Source organism: Amblyomma americanum, chromosome 1 (assembly GCF_052857255.1).
Source record: "Amblyomma americanum isolate KBUSLIRL-KWMA chromosome 1, ASM5285725v1, whole genome shotgun sequence".
NCBI lineage: Eukaryota > Metazoa > Arthropoda > Arachnida > Ixodida > Ixodidae > Amblyomma > Amblyomma americanum.
In genome coordinates this window covers 363,777,266-363,802,245 of record NC_135497.1, presented here as the reverse complement: position 1 = coordinate 363,802,245, position 24,980 = coordinate 363,777,266, and the positions used below count along the sequence as shown (strand labels likewise).

At 49.7% G+C, this 24,980-nt stretch overlaps 1 protein-coding gene across 1 annotated transcript in view; it reads right to left on the bottom strand.

The window, feature by feature from the left end:
- Positions 1–7,931, bottom strand: part of LOC144115630 (peroxiredoxin-6-like) — a gene marked incomplete in the record, with an annotated part of 20,476 nt that extends 12,545 nt beyond the window's left edge. The window contains 1 exon segment of the mRNA XM_077650056.1: positions 7,710–7,931. Coding sequence (XP_077506182.1) covers positions 7,710–7,927 — 218 coding nt within the window.
- Between the last annotated feature and the right edge of the window lie 17,049 nt (positions 7,932–24,980).

Below are 24,980 nucleotides of genomic sequence, written 5' to 3'. Positions count from 1 at the left end.
ACTGGAGGAAAAGAAGAAGCGGATTTTGTCTAGATGTGCCAACCTGGCCTTGCGAATGCGTGAACGTGGCGCTTGTGGTCATTTTCTCAAACAAAAAGAAGAAAAGTAATAAGGATGCAAGAAACACTGGTGGAACTAGAGGTCACGGGACACACGCGTCGCCAAGTGGCGTTTGCTTGAATGTGTGGCTGCGAGCACTCAGCGGCCCCGCGGTACCGGTTTGGAGCACCAGGAGAGAATGCGTGGTTTCGCTGCGGCGAACAGAGTTTCCGAAATGCCAACAGCTGATATTGCTGTTGTTAACGTCTAGCTATAAGTCTCATTACTACCAGGCGCCCATCTTAAACAGTTGGAATAATCCATTAGAATTTAGTAAACCAGCTTGCTACTTAGATTCGTCAGTTTTCCGACATCCGCCACCATTGGCATTAACTATGTTGAAAAAGCCAACTCCAGTCGGCCGCACACGCGGGTGTGCCTGCCTGTGCAGATGTTTCTGGGGCGTAAACCGATCTTGACGCATACCTTCATTTCACCTGAAATTATATGCCTTCGTTTATTAAACAGTAACTAATGTACGACAAACGCGCTTTGTGTATGTTTTTACCCGAGTCACCGCTGATGGCCGACTAACCGATACATCCCAGGAACGTATACTTTGCGACCAACTAAACGCGGTTGCGTTACTGCTATTCGGAAAGAGTCAACGCAGACATTACGTCGGCCGCTTCGCATATATCGTAGGCGTCTATCTCCCAACAGTTCATGGTCATGGCAAGATAGCGCCCCCCTCATTTTACGTTGTTCACTGCCTCCGTATAGTTTCTTTTTTTTTTTGTGCGTTCACTAAAATGAGGAACTGCGTAAGCACTGCAAGTCTAGCATGAGCAAGTGAGCTTGTTGGTAAGTATTCATTAAGAATAGCGCGAAATAAGAGACGATGAACTGTCTTATTTCGCACTGCTTACAATGAATGCTATGGATTCCCGGAGGGGCCTTACAGAGCTCAGAGCGCTTATAAATATGCGAAAGTTAATAGGAACGGCCGTAAAGCTTTAAGATTTGCGAAGTGCCCACCCCAGCAGTGAAAGACGCTGAAATACAAATGATGTTTCTGCGTGTTTGGGTCAATACCCTTTTTTTTTAGAATATGCTTCATTTCGCTTCCTATTCCAGTTCAAGGTTAAATTGTGCGTGTATGGGCGTTTCTGCACCGTGGAAAACAGTGCCGAGTGAGTGGTGCTCTAATGTCTAACCTGCTGTTATAACGCTTTCAGTATTCCTACCATAGCCTCTAAACAAGACGAATAAGGCATTTTTACTCTAACCTTTTCTGGTTTTACCTTGCGCTAATAACAAAGGTACTCTCGTTGCATTAACTCCAGACAGAGATGCTAAGTTGTGCCATATAATGTTACACAGCTGGTATACCGCTTGCTGCAGAAAGTTGGTCAACCGCGCCGTGCATCCGAACGACGCGGTGGACTAAACTTCTGCAGCAAAAGGGTCCACCACGCTACCTTTTGCCCCTGCTCGTCTCTCGTGGCGCAGTATTGCAACATGATACCCTGTGCCGATTAAAGGCAAGGGTGTGCGCCACTTTTTTTGCGCCCACGCGTTCACAGGGTCTCCAAGTATGCGCATACCGGCGAACATACCGCGTGTTTTCAGGGAAGCCCGCCCGTAATGTTTAAAAATTATGAGGTAAAAACCCTTGACGCCGAGTGCCAAGCGATTTCTTCCTTATATTAATTTTGACTTTGCTCCTTTTCACCGTTTTTTCGCAGTTATTGGCTTGACTTTCTTCAGCTGATGCACGGCTTGGTGGTCTGTAACTCGGGCGCCTCCCCATCGTCATTCCCTGTTATCTTCACTTGTGGTTACACATAGTTTCCACAAGTTCCTCTTCGTGGCACGGCGACAACGCCCTTTACTGGTCGCCGTGGTAGAACAATACGGTTGGTAGTAAGAGCCGGCCTAGAAAGGTTTTTCACGCGGTGATTGCTTTCTGCCCGATTTGGATTCCTTCTTCCACGTTATTGTCATGTCTGCGCATTCACGCGCTGGTGTAACTTGATTCGCTGTATACGCTGTGTATGGTTTCGCAGAAGAAAGACGTTAGTATGCGTTTGTGTGTGTCGTTAGTGTTTCTTTCACAGTGCTTATTCGTGTGCAGATGTTTCTCAGCGCGCAATACCAGCGTTGGGGGATCACAGAAAACTGGTGAATCATCGTAACTGGACGCAAGATGATGCTGAAAACGCTGAGCAGAGATAAGTAGACAATCTTACACACCAAATTCCACACCCTAATGCATCCCCCACCAGGCTCTCTTTTGATGCCCGCTCTGCCCTCCCCATCTTAGCATCCTTTTTAATGAAAAGTGCAAGTGCCCTCATTCCCCCTCCCTCATAACCTAATTCGCCCGAGGTGTTCCACGCCGGCTGCAGAGGTGGATGTTCGCCACCGGCTGCGGACGTGTGCAGAGACAAGGGCTTCAAGGACATGGACTTTGCAGGAAGTGGGACTAAAGGCTTTCTCCAAGTGTGGCTGACCGACAACAATAAGAGCAGGAGCCTTCTGCGATTGCTGCACGAAAATAGCTTACAAGATTTCCTTTATGTAGTATAGAGTGAATCCAAAATAAGCCTTTACGGCAAACGTGCGAAATAAAAAAGAATGGAATAGTTAACTCCTTACCTATTACAGTTAGACGCCTGGTTGAATATAGATTTGTAGCCGGCTGTTAGTGATAGCCATACGAGTTGAAAACACGACGACCCTCGGCGCTGTGCCTCACGAAATTTTGGTCAACACGCCCCAAAAGAGGCGATGTCGAAACGCGCGCGCCTTTGGCGAGGGCAAAGCGATGGTGACCCATCGTATGTCACTCAATGGTCCACATGCCACGTGACATCTGTCCCGTCCGCGCTGCGGTGCTCGTCGCTGCTGCAGCCCGAAGCCGATCCATCGTGTAAAAAGTTTGCTAAATGGGCGTCAGGGAACGCCTTCAACCGCTCGAGTCGTTATACCGCTCGGCGCCATATTAAAATTGAACCATGAGAAACTAGTCACCAAGCTTACTAGAGAACATTATTTGCCCGCTTTCTGATATCCGCCAAACTAGTATTACTATTATATCCGCTAAAGCCGTCTTCGCACCTCAAAAAGCTCATCTTTAAAGATGAGCAGCGGGCTTCCTCGAAACACCCGGTATAGAAATAAAGGTTAGTTGGAAAACAGCGCCATATCCTCTTCACGCCATGCAGTTAGTCTATTGTCCAAACAGAAAGAAGCAAATGCGAGGCCCCTCTCGCGAATAGCAATCGCTGCAGTGAAATACTCAGTGTGACGTCACAAAACCTACCAGGTCGTCTGATGTTTAGGGGCTCCACCTGGCAGGCACGTGCAGTATATCGACACTGAACTTGTTTATTCCTTCTGCATAGGCACGTAGCTAAGGGTACGGGGGGTCCCCCCCAGGAGGCGCGCCTCCCACTTAGAAATAAGCACCCGCAACGCCAGGAGAAAAAAAAAAGCCGACTCTACTCGTTGCAGGGCCTGCTTCGGACACCAATGCACACTACACCAATGCAGACCACGCGGGCAGAAACTAGACTGCCGTTATTGGCTGCTGTTAATTGAATTTTGTTGGGTTGTGTGTGGCTGCGAGGGGGTCCTGGACCGAAACGTGGCCGAGTTTCTGCCCACATACAAGGGGGACTATCTGTGTACCCCACAAGTGCCTAAGCGCGCCGGGGGCAACGTGAGGCAGCGTTGGCCCAGCACGCGCCCAGGCACGACCACGCCATGACAACCATGCTCCGAAGGCCACTCGGGCATGAAAAATGACCTCGGTTTGGGGAATGCTTTTCCGCGGGGATTCTCTGCGTCCTGTTCCGAGAAACGGGTCGCCCTTGAAAAGGGGGGGGGGGGGGGGGAGGCTTGGAGGAAGGAGCACCTTAACCGGCGATCGCCAACCGCTCAGAGGGGTGCAAACCACCCCCAAACGGCTTCAGGAGATGCGTGTTCGCGCAGCGGGAAAGCACGCTCTCTCAAAATGGCAGCCGCCGCTTCGTCCACAGCCACGGCCCACTGCAGCTCGGAGTGGGGCTACTCGGACTCCATACAATTTCAACCGAACCCAACCAAGCTCCACTCGCGTAAACTTTGTCGTTCGGTTCTGGAGAATGAGGTCAAAATACACGGAGAAATCAAGCCAATGTCCAATGCTGACGATCTTGTAAAGGCACCACCAGTGGAAGCGAGTAACAGGCTCATTTCTTGAGCGCAGTCGAACACTCGGGCCTTCCCCCAATATTCTCTGCCCGCTTCTTTGACGCGAAGAGACGCGCGAGAATAATAAACGGATTTGTATTTGGCGCCACCACGGTTGAATCCGCGGCACCAAACGTGACATCACGAGCCCACGTGCCATATTCGGTTTGGCCGCGTGTGGAGACACTAGCGACACCCCATGACGACTTCTGTGCCGTCCATTTTAGATTTAAATGAAACCCTGCGCTCGGCTCGGATTATTCAGTACCGGTCTAGAAATATTTCTTCTATCCAGCTCCGCGTTATTCGTCAGAAACAATTTAGGAGGTCTGGCGAACCAACTTGCTCGTTGTCGTTAGTAGCGGCGAAGTGCAGGACGGGTTGAGCTAACAGCACGTTAACAAAGATCGAGTTTAGGCTAGATTTGCTCCTCTGACATCCTGGAACTTAAATCATTGAGCCATACTTGGCTGAAGTTGATATCACAGGCCCTCTGACTTCCACACTGTCGTTCGTGCGTACACATTCTACAAAGCAATACATACCGCTGAAAGTTCGTAACAAGCACACAGTATCCGCAATTTCACATCCGCAGTTGCGCCACGTGTGGCAATAAAAGCGCGCAGTTCTGCCCTAACTTCGTGCTGTTATTGTGCACATAGCATGAAAGATTATTGCTTCAGTTCGAAACGGGAAACGTTTCCATCTTGCACAGGTCACATAAACAGTTCATAATATAAGGGTCCCTTCGAGGAGCCCTTGTTTCCTCCTTCGGCTTCTTAATGTCTCTAACAGACAACAGGGCTCAGCCAGCCCTCACGGAGGCACTTTGAAATGATTAAAATTACCGCTCTGGGCAAGTTGGAGCCGTACATAGCGTACTGATTCCTGCCACCAGCCTAGCCATGTCCACTGCAGGACAAAGTCATGTCTCATTGGGCTCAAATTAACCGTGTCCTGACACCCCCCGGGGCCACCTTATCCCCTCGAACATCTCAATCTCATCAGCCCACCGCCGCCCCGCCCCCCTCACTACTAGTACAGTATACTAGAAGCTCTTAAACTACTCCGTGACAATACCAGGCCATGAATAATACAACGATTCTGTTGCAATTATATTCCTCTTCACCTCGTGTCATTGGCTGAGCCCCAACCACGCCTCTGGTATATCAGAGATCAGCCGATCGGCGCGGCGGATAAGGTCAGTGAAAATGCATCGTATGAAAAGAATTGAAATTACAGTGTCCCAGCGTTACTGATAATATCTGCGTCAGATTGATACACAGCGTGACCACTGGTAGGACCTGTGCGGGCTTCATGGAGACTAATGGACGTGTCGTCGATGATATACCTGCTGTTTCGGGGAAGGTGATCACCAATGTTTTAAAAATAAGGTTTTGGAGGTAACGAGAAGCAATTTGCGGCATAGTAATATGAGTGTTAGCGGAAGTCAAAAAACAGGCGAATCATCTTAACTAGCTGATTAACTAAATTCTAATCGTTAACTTTTTAACTATTACCCATAGGCACCTGATTGCAATTAGATTTGTAGCCAGCCGTTAGTAATAGCCATATCAGTTTGTAGAATTTCGAAAACGCCGCTACTCTCGCCGCTGTGGCACGACAAAATTTGGCTATTTCGACTAGTTACGACCACTGGAGGGGTTTCTTTCCCTGCATACTTTTAGAGAGTACATGTATTTTAGCACAATGTAGCCAGATTTTGTCGTGCCACAGCGGCGAGAGTAACGGCGTTTTCGAAAGTCTAAAAACTGATATGACTATTATTAAGGGCCGGCTACAAATCTCTAACTGAAATCGGGTGCCCATTAATAATAGTTAAAAGGTTAACTATTAGAATTTAGTTAATCACTTAGCTAGTTAAGATGATTCGCCTGTTTTTTCGACGTCCGCCAACGCTAGCATTACTATGCCGAAAAAGCTTCTGTTTACCTCAAAACCCCTACTTTTAAACACGAGTGATCACCTTCCCTGAAACACCTGGTATACGCGCAGTATTTGTCAAAAAAAAAACGCAGGCTGTGTCAGGCACTGCTGTTGCAGCTACTTAAGATTTTAAATAGCTGCCACTGCAAACGGTTGTACACGAGAACTTAACGCACTCGCTTGAAATGATGCAAAATACTGCTGATCGGTTCGTTCTCCCTAACCACAGCAGAACTGCAAGCGTAACCAGCATGAATGCTAGTCTAGGTCTGCCATCCCTTGCGTGTCGTCGCAGAACGCTTCGTCTTTTTCCTAAAATTTTTCAGCATCCTTACCTGCGCGAAGAATTTAATTTATCCCCACAGTAGGTGTGACCACGGATGGATCACGCCCACAGGGTCGGAATAGCATGCTTCAGTACGAAAACCTATTTTCATTCGTTTTTACCGCGGACATCCGACGAGGCGAATCACATTCCCGCACTAATTAATGATAACAGTTTATTTCAAGAATGCAATACCTAACATTGCATAACTAACAACCTTCTGTGAAATTAGGTGTCATGTTTCTGTTTTGTCGTATTACTTTGTATAACCACTCCCCTCTATAATCCCGTATGGCCCTGAGGGTATTTCAAATCAAATAAATGCTGCACGCGCAGGGGACTCCACCGGTAATGCACAAGTGATGTGCGTGCTGTCCTGGCGAAACCGATCCCCAGCGCTAACGCGTGCGCGTAGCATCGCGTTACTTGCGTGCAGTGGCCTTCGTCCTTTGGCGCGAGCAGCTGGAACACAGCAGCGCACTCTATAAACATTTTGCTCCGAAGCTTTGCGTTGGGGACAAAGCGCATGCCTCGGTGACAGAGCAGATGCTTTGTAAAGCTGCGCACATCTTCCTACGCGATCTGAATGCGGGTAATACCGCTAAGCTGTAAATCGGCGGCTTTATCTGTCTTGAGGCGTGACTATAGTGTTCAGGTGACGTGTTTATGCTACCTTAAATAACACGCTGCGCGCATGGCGCTGCTGTCGTTTAATTAGAAATGACTTAAGCGCCTGTCAACGGTCATTGCCTTTTATCGGGGTGTGCAGGTGGTGTGGTGTGCGAACTGCCCAAGCATGCGCAAGAACTTGAGGTAAACGACTCGACAAGCGCTTGAGGCCTAACTAAGTAGATGACACTGGCACATGTATGCGCGCAGCGTACATACAATTTAGCGAAGCGCTAACATGGAACCAATGCACCATATTAACGTTGCAACACGTGCACCGCTCTCAGGCCCAGCGAAAAGCGCCCGCTTGCGGCTCAGCGGTATTTCCTCTACACGCGAGCTCCTAGATCGCGGCGATACAAACGCTGCCGGCGCGTCCCGCAAGCCCTCTTTGCCCTCGCAGCGCCTCGCAGCCACGCCGGCCGCGTTGGCACAGCCGCCGGCGCAGTCAATCGTTACCGGGATACACGCGACAAAGGCATTCACTCACGAGTTGCCCAGCCATTCGTGGAAATCGATGGTGCCGACTGTCGTCTCGCAGGTGAAGTTGGGGAAGGGATCGCCGAGGTTCAGAGAAGGCATCTTGGCTGCTGCTGCTGCTCGCTGATCGGACGTGAAATGCGGTCTGCTCGCTGTTGCAGGGTGAACTGGGGACAACTGAATGAGAGCGCCGAAGCAGACGCCCTTTTCTTGGTGACCGGCGCGCATGCGCAGAGGGTTTGTGGGCGCGCTCTAGTCGCCACGCATCTGCGCAGTCGCGGGGATGCGCTGGCGCGCGTGCGTCCTCCTCTCTCAAGGAATGCGAGAGAGTGGTAAGGAGAGAAGGGGGCTGTCTGGCTTCCCGGCGCGCCAGATTGTGCGTGGCTGCGGTGTATCCCATCTATTATATCACACGTCTCTTCGCGTATTGTACACACATTCTTAATCGACGCCCCGTATTGCTGTTTGTATTGGCAGCGTGCCGAAACGCTGAATGTTTAGTTTCTTGTCTGCTTTGCGATGGAATCCATGTCTAGAATCTCGTGCATCCTCCTTTTGTGTTTCGTGCCTGGTTCCGGGCAGGTGATCGCCGTTTTCAGAAAGCTTCGTCCGTTGCTTCATTGCAAGCGCCCACGGTCTGTTGTGAAAGCGGCTAGCGTGTGGTAGATAAGGTGGCATCCTTATTGTCGCAGAACTAGGGGATGGTTTAATTGGCTAACTAAGCGTCAAAAGCGGCATGTACCTGTTGCCTCCAGTTGGAACTGTCCTAATGTCTTACTTGGTGGTATAACGCGCAGGGAGAGAGAGACTCGTTACTTCATCTCCGGGCAATGGCGACTGGTTTTAATTATTTTCCCTTCGTCCGATGTGACTCATCTAACGAGGGGTCGCGTAGCCGCTGTATTATTGCGTCAAAGCTGTGAGGAAACCTTGAAAATCAGATGTCCAGACATTAGTGGGACGAACACATATCTACACGACAACACATCAAAATGCAGGCAACAACATAGACATGCAAACGTGGTCAACTGCGAGACAGTGCACTTGTTTCTAGAAGCCCTGAACGAAGCACATATGTATGTTATTTCGCTGGAAGTGTTTTGCTATCTTCATGTTTTTTTCTTTGCTCTGCATTCGGTTTTGGACTAGAGAACTGTTTTTGACTCTCCTTGCTCACTTCTTCTGTTGCAAAGCATTTTTTTTTTCTGCACTTGTATAACCTCTGTAACCCACTCCTGCCAAAGGCCTCTGCAAAAGGACGGCAGTACTTGCTAAATAAATAAATGAATTAGAAGAATAGCAAAGCTGCATTTCGTGTAAACCAATGCCTAAGCTATCCCCCTAAACATTTATGCCAGATAAAGAACAGTAAACATAGGCCAAATTGGTTGAGTGAATTTTGGGTTGTACTTTTTGGGAAGTCAGCGCATAGAAAAGAAAAAGCATTACTGATCTGGTCTAATAACACACGTGATCCCCCTTCCGTTCCCATCGAGGCACATGTACGCACACATTTGATTTGACAGAACTGCAGGAGGCCAGTTTCACGTGTACTAGCTATGCGAGACGCTTTGCAACACGATACTGCATTAACGGTAGGTTTTGTTACACTGCTTCGGGATGTACGATAAGCTCCCTCAAGTTTGCCTCTCTTGACTGCACACCTGCATTGCTTAACCTCACCTGTTGTATCCATCGAGCGCCTGATAGTGACACAAGTCCTTTCAGCGAAAACATGAAGGAAATAAAAAGTTGACAGGAGCTCTTACGAAACTTACGTGGGAGTAATGCGGAAGCAGCGCCCTGCTACAGTAAATCTATTCCAATGCCATTCTAATTCTATTGAAATTTTATTCTATTCCTTCGTAGTTGATGCGGTTGTAAGTACTGTACTGATTACTACTGGTTCACGATCATCATCAGAATGACTACGGCCACTGCAGGCAAAGGCCTCTCGCATTTCTCTCCAATTAAATCCGCCCTTCTCCATTTAACCCCGTCCTATTGGTTGACATTTAGTGTTTTACAGCCTTTGATGACGTCATACTATTTCGACCAATCGTGAGTATTGTAACTTCGCCACTTTTTGGGCTGCGCCGGGTTCTCGTGTACATGCGCCAGATGCTTTCGCATTAACACGTAAAAAAAATAATACGCACAAAGGTTTTTCACAAAGCAGAAGGAGTGCTTTCTCGGAAGTGACTTCGGGGCATTCCTTAGTTCTTCGTCTCCTAGAATAACTTTTTGTTTCACCCTTGCTGTCTTTGCGCGCTGGTTTTGAAATTGCTTTTCGACATGCTTGCTCTGATACCCAACAAGAAAATATCATAAGGACCTTGCGCACCAAACAAATTATTTTATCGTTTCCAGCGGTGCTAAAGCTTGTCTCGCCCTAAATTCGAGCTAAAATCTGCATTGCGATAGAAGACTGAAATGAGGCAGACCAGGTTTATGTTGCATAGCGAGGCGATGGCGAAAAACGACACAAAAGAACGAACACACCGGGCGGGGAACCGAAGCGTCCTGTAACGGCGAACAAAACCAAAGATATATCATTTATTTGCGGTAACCAGGTTATTTAACCTTCTCCAGCGGGCGCACGTGGTTATTGGTGCAGGAACTCAGATCAAGAGGTTGCCAGCACCTAACCTGGATAAGCTGAAACAAGACAACACCACATTGTACTCAGCACAAGCATTACGAAGTTCATCGGCTATTTCCGCAGTTCATCGACTTTAAAGATGCACTCCACTTTTCAGCTGCATATTCAGGCATTTTGGTATTTGAGGTTAACATTCCCAAAGGGAGGTATGAGGGACGTCGTAGTGTAGTGCTCTGGAATAATTTCTATCCCCCGTGGCTTTTAAACGTGCACTGACATCGTACTGATGTAATACCCCTTCAATGGGGCCTTTGAGGTAGTAATAAAACAAAAAAACGCAGTGTATACACGGGCGTCTTGTGTTTCGTCTCCATCGAAACGCGGCCGGGATCGAACCCGCGTCCTCGGGATCAGCAGTCGAGCTACCTAACCGCTAAGGTACCGTGACGGGCCAGCTGCGAATTCAGGTTAAGAAATGAGGGACGGGGAGAGCAGAGTAATTGTCACGCCCCCTCAACCGCCTCCTCCTGAGGATGGTTGCCAATAATTCTGCCTTGCTCTCTTGTATCGCTTTTCGACCCTCAACGTCCGCTTAACTCAGACGTCGGCGGTCCGTACGATTCGCCCAGTAATCTGCTGCGCTTTATTTTTCTAAGCAACAGTTTCCTTTCCGAAACAGTGTTACAAACAGTTGCTGCTTTCCTCACCACCAGCGGTTCAGCGATACAACTCTGCACGCAAAATAGCCTTCTCGGCGGGTGGCTTGGTTTTGGGCTTTTGCTTCTTTGATATTTACTCCAATGTAAGGTGGCCTGATTGTAAGCCAACCAAGAAAATTACGAAGCTAACAAAGTAGCAAAAAATATTCTCCAGTGCAGACCGATAGGAAAATGTCCGTCTGAAACGGGAGTGACGTGTTTTTAAGTCATGTTGACGCTCACTGCGAGCCCACCTGAATGCTCATTCTGCATGATCACTGGATATTCCACTTTCCACGCATTTCTTAATTGTTGGTGGGCAACGGAACAGGCAGAGGAACAACGTAACAACGACGTAATAATCGAACAACAAAGGAACAACGTACAGCCTTTTTTTTTAAATATACAGCCCAAGGTGTTTGCTTCCAAGCCCTGCTGCAGTGCTCCTTAGCGTAACTGTGCGCATAAAGCGCCGAGTATTCTATCTGCCAGGGGGAAGAGGGGGGGGGGGGGCAATTAGCATAGCACCCTAACCCCTTTAGCGCGCTAGCCCTTATAATGGCCCTTCTTCCCCTCATTTAGACGTTACGTGCTTGTCTGTCTCCTGCAGGCAGGTGAGCAGCCTGCCCACGTGTCAGCTGCCGGCTCAATTAATCATGAGAGGCTGTTCGGGAGGGGCGACCTGGATCGCAACCCAACCCAAGGAACCCAAGTCCCACCTGTGGCAGCACCTGCCATAGAAGGGCAGCGGCTCATCGCTTGACCGCTGCACCACTGCAGCACGAGAGGCAGGAGTACTCCCAGGGATCTATGAATGGAGAAAATGAGCAGTTCCGCGTGTATGAACCCTAACCCATTATCGCTATCCCAACAGCGGCCATCCGTGAACACTGGATCTGAACACCGGAACCGAAGTGGGAACCAAACCGCTAGCGCACCTAAATGGCATTTGGCCTAACTACACAAATCGAACATCCTTTTTTTTTATATTTCGTTCCTCTCACTCCGTCTGGCCCCCTCCATGCACATGGTGCCTGGCAAGAACTATACACAAGTGAAGAGGCTATATATGTAAGACATAAGTTTTATTTGTCTCTATAGTGGATAGAATATGCTAAATAGAGTGACCCCGTGGATGTTAAGATAGTGAATAAATAAGGGAACAAAAGAAACTGAAAAATACGTTCACTCCTGGTATACATTCATAACGTCCGTAGTCGAAGTGAGAGAAAAGGCTAGGTAAATCAAATATTTGCACAAGCTAACAATTTCCACATTACAAACTCATTACAAACGCATCGTGTCTAAGAAACACTCACCAAGAAAAACATTTCCACGATAAGCTAGGAATTTGAAGTTTAAAGAGGGATTATAAACTCTGCCTTTCAGAAATGCAGACGAGCTACCAAACTCGATACAATACAAGAAGACAAAAACAGAAGTCAAAGGACAAAGGTTGTAATGATGAAGCGACAACACAAGGATTTCAATGCTGATTTTATGGGAGGCGATTTTATGGGAGGCGATAAAACCGTGTTCTCAGATCCAAGCTAATACTCTAGTGTTTTCCTGTTTGACTGCTAGGCACTTATTACACATAAAAAAGGAAGCGATTTCTGTACAGGGATCGATTTATGGACTACTCTTGGAAGTGTTGAGTGGGGGTGTTTTCACATGAGGGGCGAGGGCACGGTTGGGACGGCGATTCGATCCCTCGCCTCCTCCCAAGTATAGGCTCAATGCGCTGGAAATGAAGGTGTGGCACCATTTCAGTAATTCGACCATTTCAGCAACTGGACTTTGCAAGATCTTGTTATGGAAGTTGTGGTGGCACTGTAATTCTGCAAGCGTCATGATTACAGCACCATATACAACCAAGAACTGTCTTGCTAAAGTTTTCGATTGCGTCACCTAATGCCAGCATTGTGCACGTAAGAGCTTATCCGAAAGAACCCTACATTTCCATAGCATTATGACTCAGATATTTAAATGTTCCTTCGATGCTTCTTGCAGACTGACGATTATGTTATGTTCACGCATTATGTTCACTCGAGTGAACGTAATGATCACAAGGAGCCGAGAACCTACCTCTGCACCACGATATAAGTATAGTCCAGGGAACTCTGGAAAGGTAGAGTGTTCAGAAAATCGCTGGCACCGCCACCGTCAGTGCAAGAAATGGACACGTCCGATTAGTGCTAACTCCGTGAGTTACTAGGCGGCGTTGCGCGTCCGGAAAAAATAGAGCTACTGTATAAGTGCCTAGAGTTTCGCTTTTGTTTTCCTCGCGCCGCTCGTCTCGATCAGCCAAACGCAGTCACTTGTCCCCAAAGCATTCAAGTGCCGAGGTGAAGCAAACTTCATCTCGAGAGGTACTCCGGTGGTCGGCGTGCTTTCTGTCATCTGTTGTGGTGGTAGTTTGTGACTGTTTACCACATACCTGTCTGTAGAAACATGCGTCAAAACTATAGTGTGAGCGTTGCCAAGAGTAACACTGCATGTTAATGTACTATCAGCGTCAAAAGAAACGCGAACAGCAAAAAGAGAATCTGTTACTTCATTGATACTGAATAACAGTGCGCATGATTTTCATTCCAACGTTGCGAAGATCGCTGCGTGAAATTGCTAATCGACCCCGCTTATATTACCTCTCTAGAAGGGGAAATTTTTGTTTTGATGTGGGGCCTCAGCTGCCCTGCTCGCGTTTCATTTGACGCTGACGGTACACACGTGTGAGCCTGAGGCAGCGATATAGTGGAAGTGGCGCTTGTATCATTGCGTTAGAGTTACTCTTCTTGTTGATTGTGCGCAGCAACTGTTAAAAACTGGTAGGCTAATTATAAAAGTGGGTTATCCTTACTGCAGGCTTCCAAGGAAAACAAAACTATAGATCAGCATTTCTGCGTCTCCTGTGCTACTGGCCCCGTTTTTCTTGGTTCGGCTGGTTTGAGTTATTCATATTCACGTATGCAGGGTCATTTTGCACAAAATCAGTTCGAAGACGGTTGTGCATAGGGGAGGAAATGCCTGAAAGTAGGCACTGCAGGCTCAGCATTTTTTTCCTGTGAGTTTTTTTTTTTTTTCGAGCATAATACTGACATGAATCAAATACTCCATCTGCTGGTCCATCATCAGTATTGCCTGATGGAGCACTGATTCAGACTACACCAATGTGAAGTCACAGTGCCGTGCCTGGTTTGTTGCTTTACGGATTGCCTCTTATATGGGCTTAAATTAACTGCTTGTTTCATCACGCGATCTGACTTTCTGCGTACTTATTTTCAAGGCATGTGCGTGAACAGAGAGCCCACCGCATGTGCCTCCTCTGATAACCTAAGTCAGGTTATCAGAGGAGGGACATGCGCTTGACAGGTCAATCGTTAAACCAAACTGTCACGCTTGAATTGTTAGATTAACAAGGGTTGCTTATGATTCTGTTTTGCCAGAGTGCTGGATTGCATGTTATAATATGTTCTTTCGTGGGCCAACGTTTGTCACACACTAAGTACTGTTTTCTTGCACATGTCGAGAGTAAAACGCATAGTTTTACACAGCAGGTGCAGTAATTTTAAGGCAGCCATGTCTATCAGCTTGAGATGATTTTTCAAAGGGGCCAGACAGGGCGCCAGACAGTAGTAAAACCTTATTAGGAACTGTGCAGCCACCTTTAACTGTAGAAAGACTCGCTGCTTAAGTCACGAGATGGTATGGCTGAACGTGCTCCAAATTCATTTGATTGTTTTTTTTTTAAGTTGAAGCACATGGTTTTTTTTTATAAATGAACCTGCCATGGTCATGCAGGCACCACCATGCCAGAGGAACTGACTCTTTTTGAATAAATTCATTCGGCATCTGCAGGTTAGTTAATTTAAGCCCTCACTATACGTTGTTGGTCATAGCCAAGTGCCGTCATTTGTAAACTGAGGTGTTACCAATGTTTGTCAAGCGCCATTAGTTATCTTGATGGATATTACGCTTTCAACAACTATATCAATTCAGTTTATTTTGAAGTGCGATCGTGGAAAGTTGTCGGCTATTTTCTTATTATTATTCCCGTTATTCTCACTTGAGCGTTTTCTTTTTCTGGCAGGCAACCACTGAACATGTGCAGATGGCCTGCCGCAATGGTGATGCACATAAGCTCAAGCTTCCATCAGCCATCAGCCAACTTACCAAGCTGAATGAGCACCTTGCCACGTTCACCACTCTTTCCTCCGCCGTCCAGGTCACCCCTTTGGCTGACCTTGTGGGAACCATCGCCACCGCATGCCACGCTCGCTTGGTTCAGTTAGAGACTTCGGTTCTCCAGGCTCTTACCACCCTCCAAGCACAATCCAAGCAATTGGATTTCTATGCTCCACTCCCTGCATGAGTCACTACCCCCGGCCAGAAAAAAGGAAAGCGCACCCTCACAAGCCTCTACCGCTACACTATCATAATGGCGCTTGGCAAGGACCTCGAGATTGAGCAGTGGAACTGCCAAAATCTTTGCCATAATAAGACCCCCTCCACCAGGGGCGTAGTCAGGGGGGTGGGGGTGGGGGTTAATGGAGCGTCAGCCCCCCCCCCCCCCCCCCCCCCCCATTTTTTTCGAACTGTCGCGCACCTCTGACCAAAACAACCACCGGCGCCGGAAGTCATTCTGGATTTTGTCACCCACAGTGTCTTTTTCAGACTAGAAAAGACATTTTGGCCCGAACATTGCTAACTCGGGTTGGATTTCGTGGCAGCGCCCATGCACCTGGAGTCAGGTAACGCAAGGAGCCCCATCTTAGCACAAACTTTCAAGGGCCTATCGATTGCTCGCTGTTGCGACTGAAATTGCGGTGCAATTACTCGCAATACATGGCCGGTGACAGCTGCTGCTGCGCAGTACACTGGAACGAAGGACAGCGTCAATGAGATTTTTCAGTGGCCGTTGCATATGTACAAAAATGTAAAGGTTCTTGAACGACAAACATTCATTAAGATATTTGTCCTCTACTTGCTAATTTCATGGCGTTTACGTTTTTCATATCAGCTGCATGCGCTGCTTTGCTGGTTCCGGACCTATGTAGTTCTGGACTTCGTGTGATATTTTCTTTACTTATTAAATACGCAAAAACATGGAAGGGGATAGTTGGTATGACATGATTACAAGACATAAAACTGAGTAGGGGACAAGACACAGGAGAGAACCAACAGGGCGAGCTCGTCCTGTTTGCTCCTCTCCTGTGTCTTGTCCCCTGCTCAGTTTTATGTTTGTAATCATGTCTGCCACGATTTTTAAGACATACGAATACATTCTTTTATTTTTAAAAATACATATTTCACTTGCCTGGACAGTGCGTAGCGTTATCTAATACACAATGGCATTGCCAATAGCAATGGCAATGCAGTTATTATTGTTGCGTTTGATCCTTCCACAAATTCAATGAGGAGGCCAAAATTTCTGGCTACGCCACTGCCCTCCACCAGGGTCTATTTACCTGCCCCTCCCTGCCCATTTTCTCCTTCTCCACGTGACTCGGATGACCCGCACTGTGCCAGGTTACCGCGCCTACAATGCCACTACGGCCACGCCAGTTGTGTCCATTTATGTACGCAGCGACGTGCTCGTTCAGACACTTGACATCCCTTCCACCCTCTTTAAATATTTAGTTGGTGTCACATTTAATATAAGGTGCATGAGGTGAGCAGGAGTGATGTGGCCACCGACGTTATGGATGACACCGAGGCATGCGATGGGTGGACTGGGGGCATATGTTTTGATGCTGATCGGCTTACCGTGCAGCTGAAAGTAGGCGGTGGCTGGTGAGAGGGGAGTGAGTTTTCCAAAATACAAAACTTTGGGCTGGCTTGGCCTGAAGGGTTATCTCTGCACTGATGCTGAAGGAGAGATGTGCGACAGAGATGATGGCAGCGAGCAAGTCGTAGAGAAGCAGCTTGGGAGTGAGGGTACCGGGGGGGAGTAAGATGCCAACAGTTATGAGCTCGGCGCGGGGTCGGTCGGCGGAGGCAGGCTCACGGCTGGCGCCGATGGTGCTCCGGCGATCTCCGCCGTTGGAGTGATATGGCCGTCTACCGGGGACGGCGTGAGATTCTTGTCTGCCGACGAGTCGTCCGCCGGGGACGCAGTGGGCAAAGAGGTAGAGACGGGGGCAGCATAGCTCGGAAGACTGGTAGAATCCTCGGCCGACATAGAATTTGCACTGGCGGGCAAGGGAGAAATCCTAGATCCAGTAGGAGGGACAGCATTCAAGGTGGCCAGCTGCGACGCGGGTGCCGGGCTGCAGGTATCGGCGTCAACGGGGAACGGGGTTGGAGTAGGCGCGGCGGCGACGCGTCTATGTCCCTGAAGCTCTTGGCGTTGCTTACAGCGTGGAGTTTGGTAGGAGTGGACGCTGCGGCGGCGACGAACACAGCCGGCTGCGCCGCGGCTCTCAGCGCCGCTCACAGCGTTGAGTGTGACAGGAATGTGCGCGGTGGCGTGGGCGGCGCTGACTGCAGCCGGTGCCGGTTCGTGCAGGAGTTCGTGATAAAAGTAGTGAATGAGTACAAGTATCTTGGGGTGTGGATAAATAACAGTGTTGAGTATCTGACAGAGCATGAAAAATATGTAATGAATAAAGCTAGTAGGAATGCAGCTGTCATGAAAAATAGGGCACTGTGGAATTACAATAGGTATGAGGTGGTAAGAGGGACCTGGAAAGGGGTGATGGTCCCTAGCCTGACCTTCGGGAATGCGGTCCTGTGTATGAGGTCAGATGTTCAAGCAAGGCTGGAAATTAGGCAACGGGGAGTAGGGAGGTTAGCTTTGGGAGCACATGGCAATACACCAAATCAGGGGGTACAGGGTGATATGGGATGGGCGTCTTTCGAGAGCAGAGAGGCTAGCAGTAAGATAGCATTTGAGGAACGATTGAGAAGGATGGAGGCAAAGCGGTGGGCTAGGAAAGTTTTCAGATACCTGTATATAAAGAATGTTGACACGAAATGGAGAAAGCGAACTAGAAAATTGACAAGCAAATATCTGGACAGCAGTAAGAGGGCAAATCAGCAATTATCGGTTAAGAAAAAGGTTAAAGGAACAGAGAGAGCTTTGTGGAAAACATGGATGCTGACGAAATCGGCACTAGAAACATACCGGACCTTTAAACAGGAAATTGTCAAAGAAAATATCTATGATAATTGTAGGGGAAGTTCTTTGTTGTTTGAGGCCAGGACTGGAGTTTTGCGGACTAAGACGTATAGAGTCAGGTACCAGGAGATAGACACTTTGTGCATTGCGTGCGGAGAGGAGGAGGAAACGGCTGAACACTTGATACTTTTCTGTAAAGGGCTTCACCCTGCAGTGGAAGGCAGCGGGGCTGACTTACCCAAGGCATTGGGGTTTAGGGACAGTGAAGGGAAAGTGGATTTTAAGAGGTTAGAAGTAACCAAGCGAAGGTTATCTGATTGGTGGCTAAAAGCAAGACAGGAGTAAAATTTCACAAGACATGGCTAGGTGGCTTGAGCCACCGCCCGATGCAAAGGGTTCAGCCGTATCCATCCATCCATCCATCCATCAGACATGGCTGTCGGTCTGGGATTGTTGGCATCGCTCATAATATTGAGCGTGGTCGGAGTAGGCACGGCGGCGTCGACGTCCGAAGCAGAGGAGGCCCGTGAGGCGTCGGTGGTTCTCGGCTGCAGGGGCTTTGTGAGGTGCAGGCGGGGCGCGTTAGGGTTAGCGAAGCGCCGCGCCACTTTCGAGTTTTGGAGGCGCTTGGAGGGCCAGCTCGGCGGCGGACCCTCATGCAAATGGTATCCACGTGTCTCGGAAGTCTTTGTGAAACGATGGCGAGTAAATCCAGGGGCGGGCGAGGCCCTGGACCGGACCAGGTACAGGTGAAAGCGGAGCACGATATGCAGCCAGCTAACCAGGGCCGCGGCAACCCATCGATTTCTATATCACACATGCTTTCTGCATTTATTTGGCCGTCATTGGATTGGAAGTAGCGCGCAGAGCTAGAAGAAAAGGCCGGCCCAAAAATCTATTAAATCTGTTTGCCTTCTCTAAGCTGTAATCAATTAATATACCTTCATGGACTATAGGTGGGAGACCAACCTTAGCTTTACCATTGAACCTTATATGCCTCCAAAACTCTTGAGGGTTTTTCTTAAGTCGCGAAGATAAGGAATCCATGTACTGTTTCCTTGCGCGGTCCATGAATACCCGTAACTTCTTACTCGCCGTTTCAAGCTTGGCTGTCCTGCTACGGCTGGGGCTCATTTTAAAACCTTTATATGCTCTCTGGCGGCTGTTGTAATAGGAACGCACGCCTGAATTAATCCACTATTTTTTTTTTGCTGTTTCTTGGTGTTTGAGTCCATGAAGGTACAGACTTGTCGCGCAATTCTAAGATCTTATTTTTTTAACAACAGCCACAGATCCTTTGTAGTGTAACTTTCTGATAATGCTGCAAACTGCGGGGAATAAGCCTCTCAACTTGGTCCTATTTCGGGCAGATTTGCTCTAAAATGATTAAACACTTTTCTCCTCACATTTATCTGCGTTTTTTTCCAACGTAAGTTGCATTTCGCAAAGAACTACTTAATGATAATTTATACCTGGCATGACAATAGTAGACCTAACACAAACTGGCTGATTTATTACTGGACCATATCGTTTCGTGTCGTCTGTTTCGCCATTTGCATCAGCGAAAAATCATGCATCATGTTTTTTTTTCAGTTCTTTCGCTGCACCATACAGAGCAGTCGGCATCGCGCCTGCATTAAATGCAAGCTTCGGCAGATTAAAATCGCATCCAGTGACAAGGCTGTCTGTCTCAAGTGTTTCTATTGTTTGATAAAATTCAGACATCACATTCATGTGGCTTCCAGGTGGCTATAAAATGAGCATGCTGCAAGTGTTTTGCCATTTCGAAACCTTATTTGACACCACACGGCCTCACAATCTCTTTCAGAAATGTCAAGCCGTGAACAAGATACGGCACTATCTATAAGTATGAATTCCATAGGAATTTCAGTCTTTCCTGTAGCACGTGTATTTCTGAGGTAAAAACCACACTGTCAGTGACATCAGCATCTAGCCATGATTCGGTTACGGTAGCTAAAGTTTAGCCACAGTAATTCGGTGCCGAGAACAGTTACAGGTTGTGACATGTCCAGTTTATTGTAGAAATCTTCCACTCTGTGTTTTTAATGTTAAGGCTGTATCCATGAAAAGAAACTTCCTTGCAAGGATTATTTTACATCTTATGTTCTTGCCTATGGGGAACCTGCGCTGCCAAGGTGGCACTGCAATTGTTCCATTCTTTAGCCCCACTCCCGGAAGGAGGCCCCCATCCCCCTGGAGGATCGTCGTCCCGGCGCCGGGCTTTTGGCCGGTCGCCCGGGAATCCCGGCCGCCCAGCCTACCCCGGAGCTTGGTGGAGGTGCTGACCGCGGCCCCCCACCCTCTACGCGCTGCCCATCTGCTGATCCAGGTCCCCGGCCCGGCTCAAGCATGGTTTCTACCGGTCCAGCTGGCGGACCAACTTTCCGCGCGCCTACCCCGAAGGCGCACTGCTTCAACTTCTCGTTGATGACCGAGGCCTCGGCCGACTACCTAGTCGACGGCATCGAAGCTATTGTCGGCCCGAAGGGGCTGGAGTCGCTCCAGCACCAGGGCGGTTACAAGTTTTGCGTCGCCGTAGTCTCTGCTGCGGCGGCTCACAAGCTTCTCGCAGCGGGTGCCTTCCTTGTGAACGGCACTTCAGTCCCGGTCTCCTGCGTGGGTCCTGCGGTCGTGAACGTCACGGTGTTCAGGCTGCCGCTCTTCGTAGGTTACGCCTCGCTCGCCTCGGCACTCAGCCCTTACGGGAAAGTGCTTGAGATCACCCACCCTACCCTGAAGGGCCGGCGGCATGTCGACAACGGTCAGCGGCTGGTCCGGATGGAAATGCAGAAGCCCGTACCCAACTTCATCTCTGTCCTAGGGCACCGCGCCATGTGCGATTATAGAGGCGTCCGCAAAGTTTGTTCTCGCTGTGCGCAGGAGGGCCACGTCGGCGCAGCATGTCGCACGCCGCGGTGCTCGCGTTGCGAGGCCTTCGGCCACGACACGGTCGGGTGTCGGGCGATGTGCAGGCGGTGCGGCGGGCCGCACGCGGCGGCGGATTGCCTGCGGCCGCGTTCGTACGCGGATGCGGCCGCCGCCAGGGGACCCGGGGCTCCCCGACCTGGGCCGCCCAAGGGACCTGGAGATGACACCTTGCGGCACCCCGCCGAGCAACGGCCGGCTGACACCCCTCGGGAGGGCCAGGCCGCAGGCTCCCCTGTCGACACCCCCGGGGAGGACCAGGCCGCGTACCCTCCGCTCGCCACCCCCAGAGAGGATCAGACTGCGAACCCCCCGGACGCCTCCCCCCGAGAGGAGCAGAGTGCGAACCCCCCGGCTGCCACCCCCATGTGCCACCCCAGCGTGGACCCCACCGTTGACGCGCCGCCAGAGAGCTTCTCGGAGCTTTTCTCCTTTCACTCCCCGTCGTCCCCGGCCGCCATCTCTGATGCAACGGGCGCCTTCTCGCCGGAGCCGCTCGCATCTTTCGGCTCGGAGGACGAGTCGAGCAAGGACTCTGAGTCCACCTCGTCCCAGACGGATCAGGACGGGCCGCCCGTGAGCGGTGCAGTGTTGCGCCTGACGGGGGACCTGACCTGCGAGCAGCGCCAAGCCCTCTCCACCTCGGTACACCAAGCCCTGCCCTGTCATGCGCCCCGCCCCCAGCCCAAGGGAGAGGAGACGCAACCAGCCGGTGGTGGCTTGTCGCCAACACCGGTCGCTACTTCGGCGGCGTCGAGTGGAACGCTGAGTCACCACGTGACGGTCAGTCAGCCGCTCGATCTACGAGCAGTGGCCGAAATGGACACAGGAAAGCTAGCGGTGAAGCACGCGAGGGACGCGGATGATAATTCCGATGGCGCTGTCTCGCCCCAGGCAAAAAAGTCTGCCCCCAAGCTCCGCTCTTGGAGGGGCTCCCTAAAGGAGTACTGTCACCGTCGACGCTATGTATCACCATCATGGCGTTAGTGCACCTTCTCTCTTTGAATGTTCAGGGATTTAGGTCACCGGACAAGCAGAGAGAGGTGATGCACTTCGCCCGAGCGCAGGGCGTCGACATCCTGTTTTTACAGGAAACTAACCTACGTTACCCACGCGAGGTCTCCGATTTTAAGTGCAGGTTTTGTGTTCATGCTTTTTTTTCGTTAACTACTTCTGTTTCGTGCGGTGTGGTGTGGTTTTTGTTAACAGCTCTTTTCGCTCTGGCGCACACTGCATTTACGGCATAGACGGTCGCACACTTGCGGTGGATTTTTATTTGGGTAGCAGGCGTGTCAGGGCGGTAGTGGTCTATGCACCAGCCCGCCGTTCTGATTCGTCTAGTTTCTTTAATTTGTTAGATTCTTTTTTGTTGGACTGTTATCCTTGTTTTCTAGTCGGCGATTTCAATTGTGTTTTAGATCCCGTTCGTGATGTTCGCGGTCCAGGCCAGGGGCGACCTATACGCCGGGGCACGGTCACTGCGGGATATTTGTATTCAATTTTCTTTGACTGACGCGTGGGTAAAACTACATGGAGACAGTTTTGGTGCTACCTGGGAGAGGGGCAGGTCAGCTAGTCGTCTCGACAAATTCTTGTTTCCACGCGAGTTGGATTGTTGTGTGGTATCGTGTGACGTGCTCGCGTTTCCCCCGGGCACCCCACGTATTAGCGATCATCGACCTCTGTCAGCAGTACTGGACATGGGCGGTGGCGCCCCCCGTGTCGACGCGTGGCGTATGGATCCATGTCTGCTTGACAGATTGGTCGAGCGTGACTTCTATTGAACAGGCGTTGGGAGGCCCGGTTGGAGACGTTGCAAGTGCCAACACCTGGGATGACCTCAAATCGACATGGCGGGCGCTTTTAGTTAGCGAAGGGCGCCAGCGCAGGAGGCGTATCTCGGAGGAGATAAACACAACCCTTGCCAGTATTCGCATTGTGCAGCGCGGCGCGCCGCTTACCTTTGCCATGCGCGATTACCTCGCCCTTTTAAAAGCGCGCTATCACATGCTTCTACGCCAGTCCTCGCGAGCCGCAAGTCAGGCACTAGTGCAGGGTTGACCTGTGTAAGATCCAACAGTGCTGCGGCAGGTGCGCGCAGGTAGTCTTGATGAGACACGACAGGTTCGCGTGGAGGAGGTCGTTTTGCTGGACGGTTCCAGGAGCAGCAGCGCGGCTGTCATCTCTGCCGTTTTTCAGCATCACTTCTCACAGCTGTTTGTTTCTGAGGCCGGACGGTGGGACGCCGCCTCCTTCACGGTCGCTTTAAGCAGTTTTCTCGGCCATCTGCCGCAGGTGCCGAGCGATGTTTGCACACAGCTCGGCGCTCCGGTGAGCTCAGAAGAACTCTTTGCCACAGTTAAAGGCATGAACGCTGCCTCAGCTCCAGGCCCTGACGGCATTCCCATTAGCTTTTATGCGCGATTTTACACCGTTCTGGAGAAACACCTTCTCCAGATGGTGAACGCCTTCGTCAGGGACGGCGAGAGGCCGGAGTCCTTCAGAGAGAGCCGTATTGTGCTCATCCTTAAGCCTGGCGGGAGCCCATCTGACCCGCAGGCGTGGCGCCCGATCACACTGCTTAATGCAGATTACAAGATTGTGGCGTCACTGCTGGCTAAAAGGTTGAGCACGGTTGTAGCGGAGCTCATAAGCCCTGCACAGACATGCAGTGTGCCCGGACGATCGGTGTTCTCGTCTCTCGCACTAACGCGTGACTTGTTCACGTTCACCTCGAGAACGGGAATACCGGGTTGTTTCGTCTCACTTGATCAGGCCTTCGACCGAGTTGAGCACCGCTACCTTTTTGGAGTTCTCGGGGCTTTCGGCTTGCAGTTTTGACAACAGTGACGTGAAATAGAGGATTGCTTACATCTCAGGACGCAAATAAGTCGAGCGAGATGCGCCACTGCTAGGCGGTGTGAACCGGTCTGTCGACCAATGCTGCAGGTGCCCGCGGCGGCAGCTAGCAGTCGTCGGCGTCGCTTGCGGGCAACAAATTAAACCATTTTATTGATCGTAAATGGGCGCCGAACATCTAGATAAACCAATTTAGAATCAAGTACTGGACACATCGGAAAAAGCAGTTGCAACAAGTCAGAGACGCCGGTCCTACGTACGGTTCCCTAGGCTGGCGCTTGCTTTCTTCGGCGACTCTTGCAGAGTTATCGCACTGCGTAAACAAGTAAACGCAGAACCGGCGCAAAAAAAGAAGGGATTGTTTAACCTAAGGAGAACGCAGCTTTCATTCGTGCTGAACTAATGCGCAATTGCTGCCTACATACAGATGCCGCTATAGATATACCCGGTCTTTCAGTGAACACTTTCAATAAAAAATTTTAAATAAGCTTTTTAGGGTAAAAATATGCCTTTTGAGGCATAGTGTTACCAGTGTTGGCGGACACCATAAAACCGGTGAATCGATTTAAGTGTCAGCTGGTTAACTAATGTTTAATAAATAGCCTTTAACTAGTAGAGTCAGGCGCCTAGTTGAAATTAGAGATTTGTAGGCTGTCGTTAGTAATAGCCATATCAGGTTTAGAATTTCGAAAACGTAATTACCCTCGCCGCTGTGGCTCGACAAAATCTGGCTGCGTCGTGCGAAAATACATGCGCTTTCGAAAGTACACAAGCGAAGCAACCCCTCCAGTGCACGATAACGTGACCGGGTCCTGTTCCCTTTCCCTCGACCGAGCTGCGAAGAAACATCAGGACCGCCCTGCCGTGGGTGGTACCATCAGTGCAGTGCCATCGTGTGATTGGACATGATTCTTCGAACTGTATTCCCCAGCTAGAGATCTAGGGAATACGAAGAGTATTTAAGGAGCTGCTGGTTTGATGCCAGAAAGAGCCCCCTTCTTGAGAGGTATCAGAGACTCCCGACTCCTAAGAAGCTCTCTTTACTGAGAAGCACTC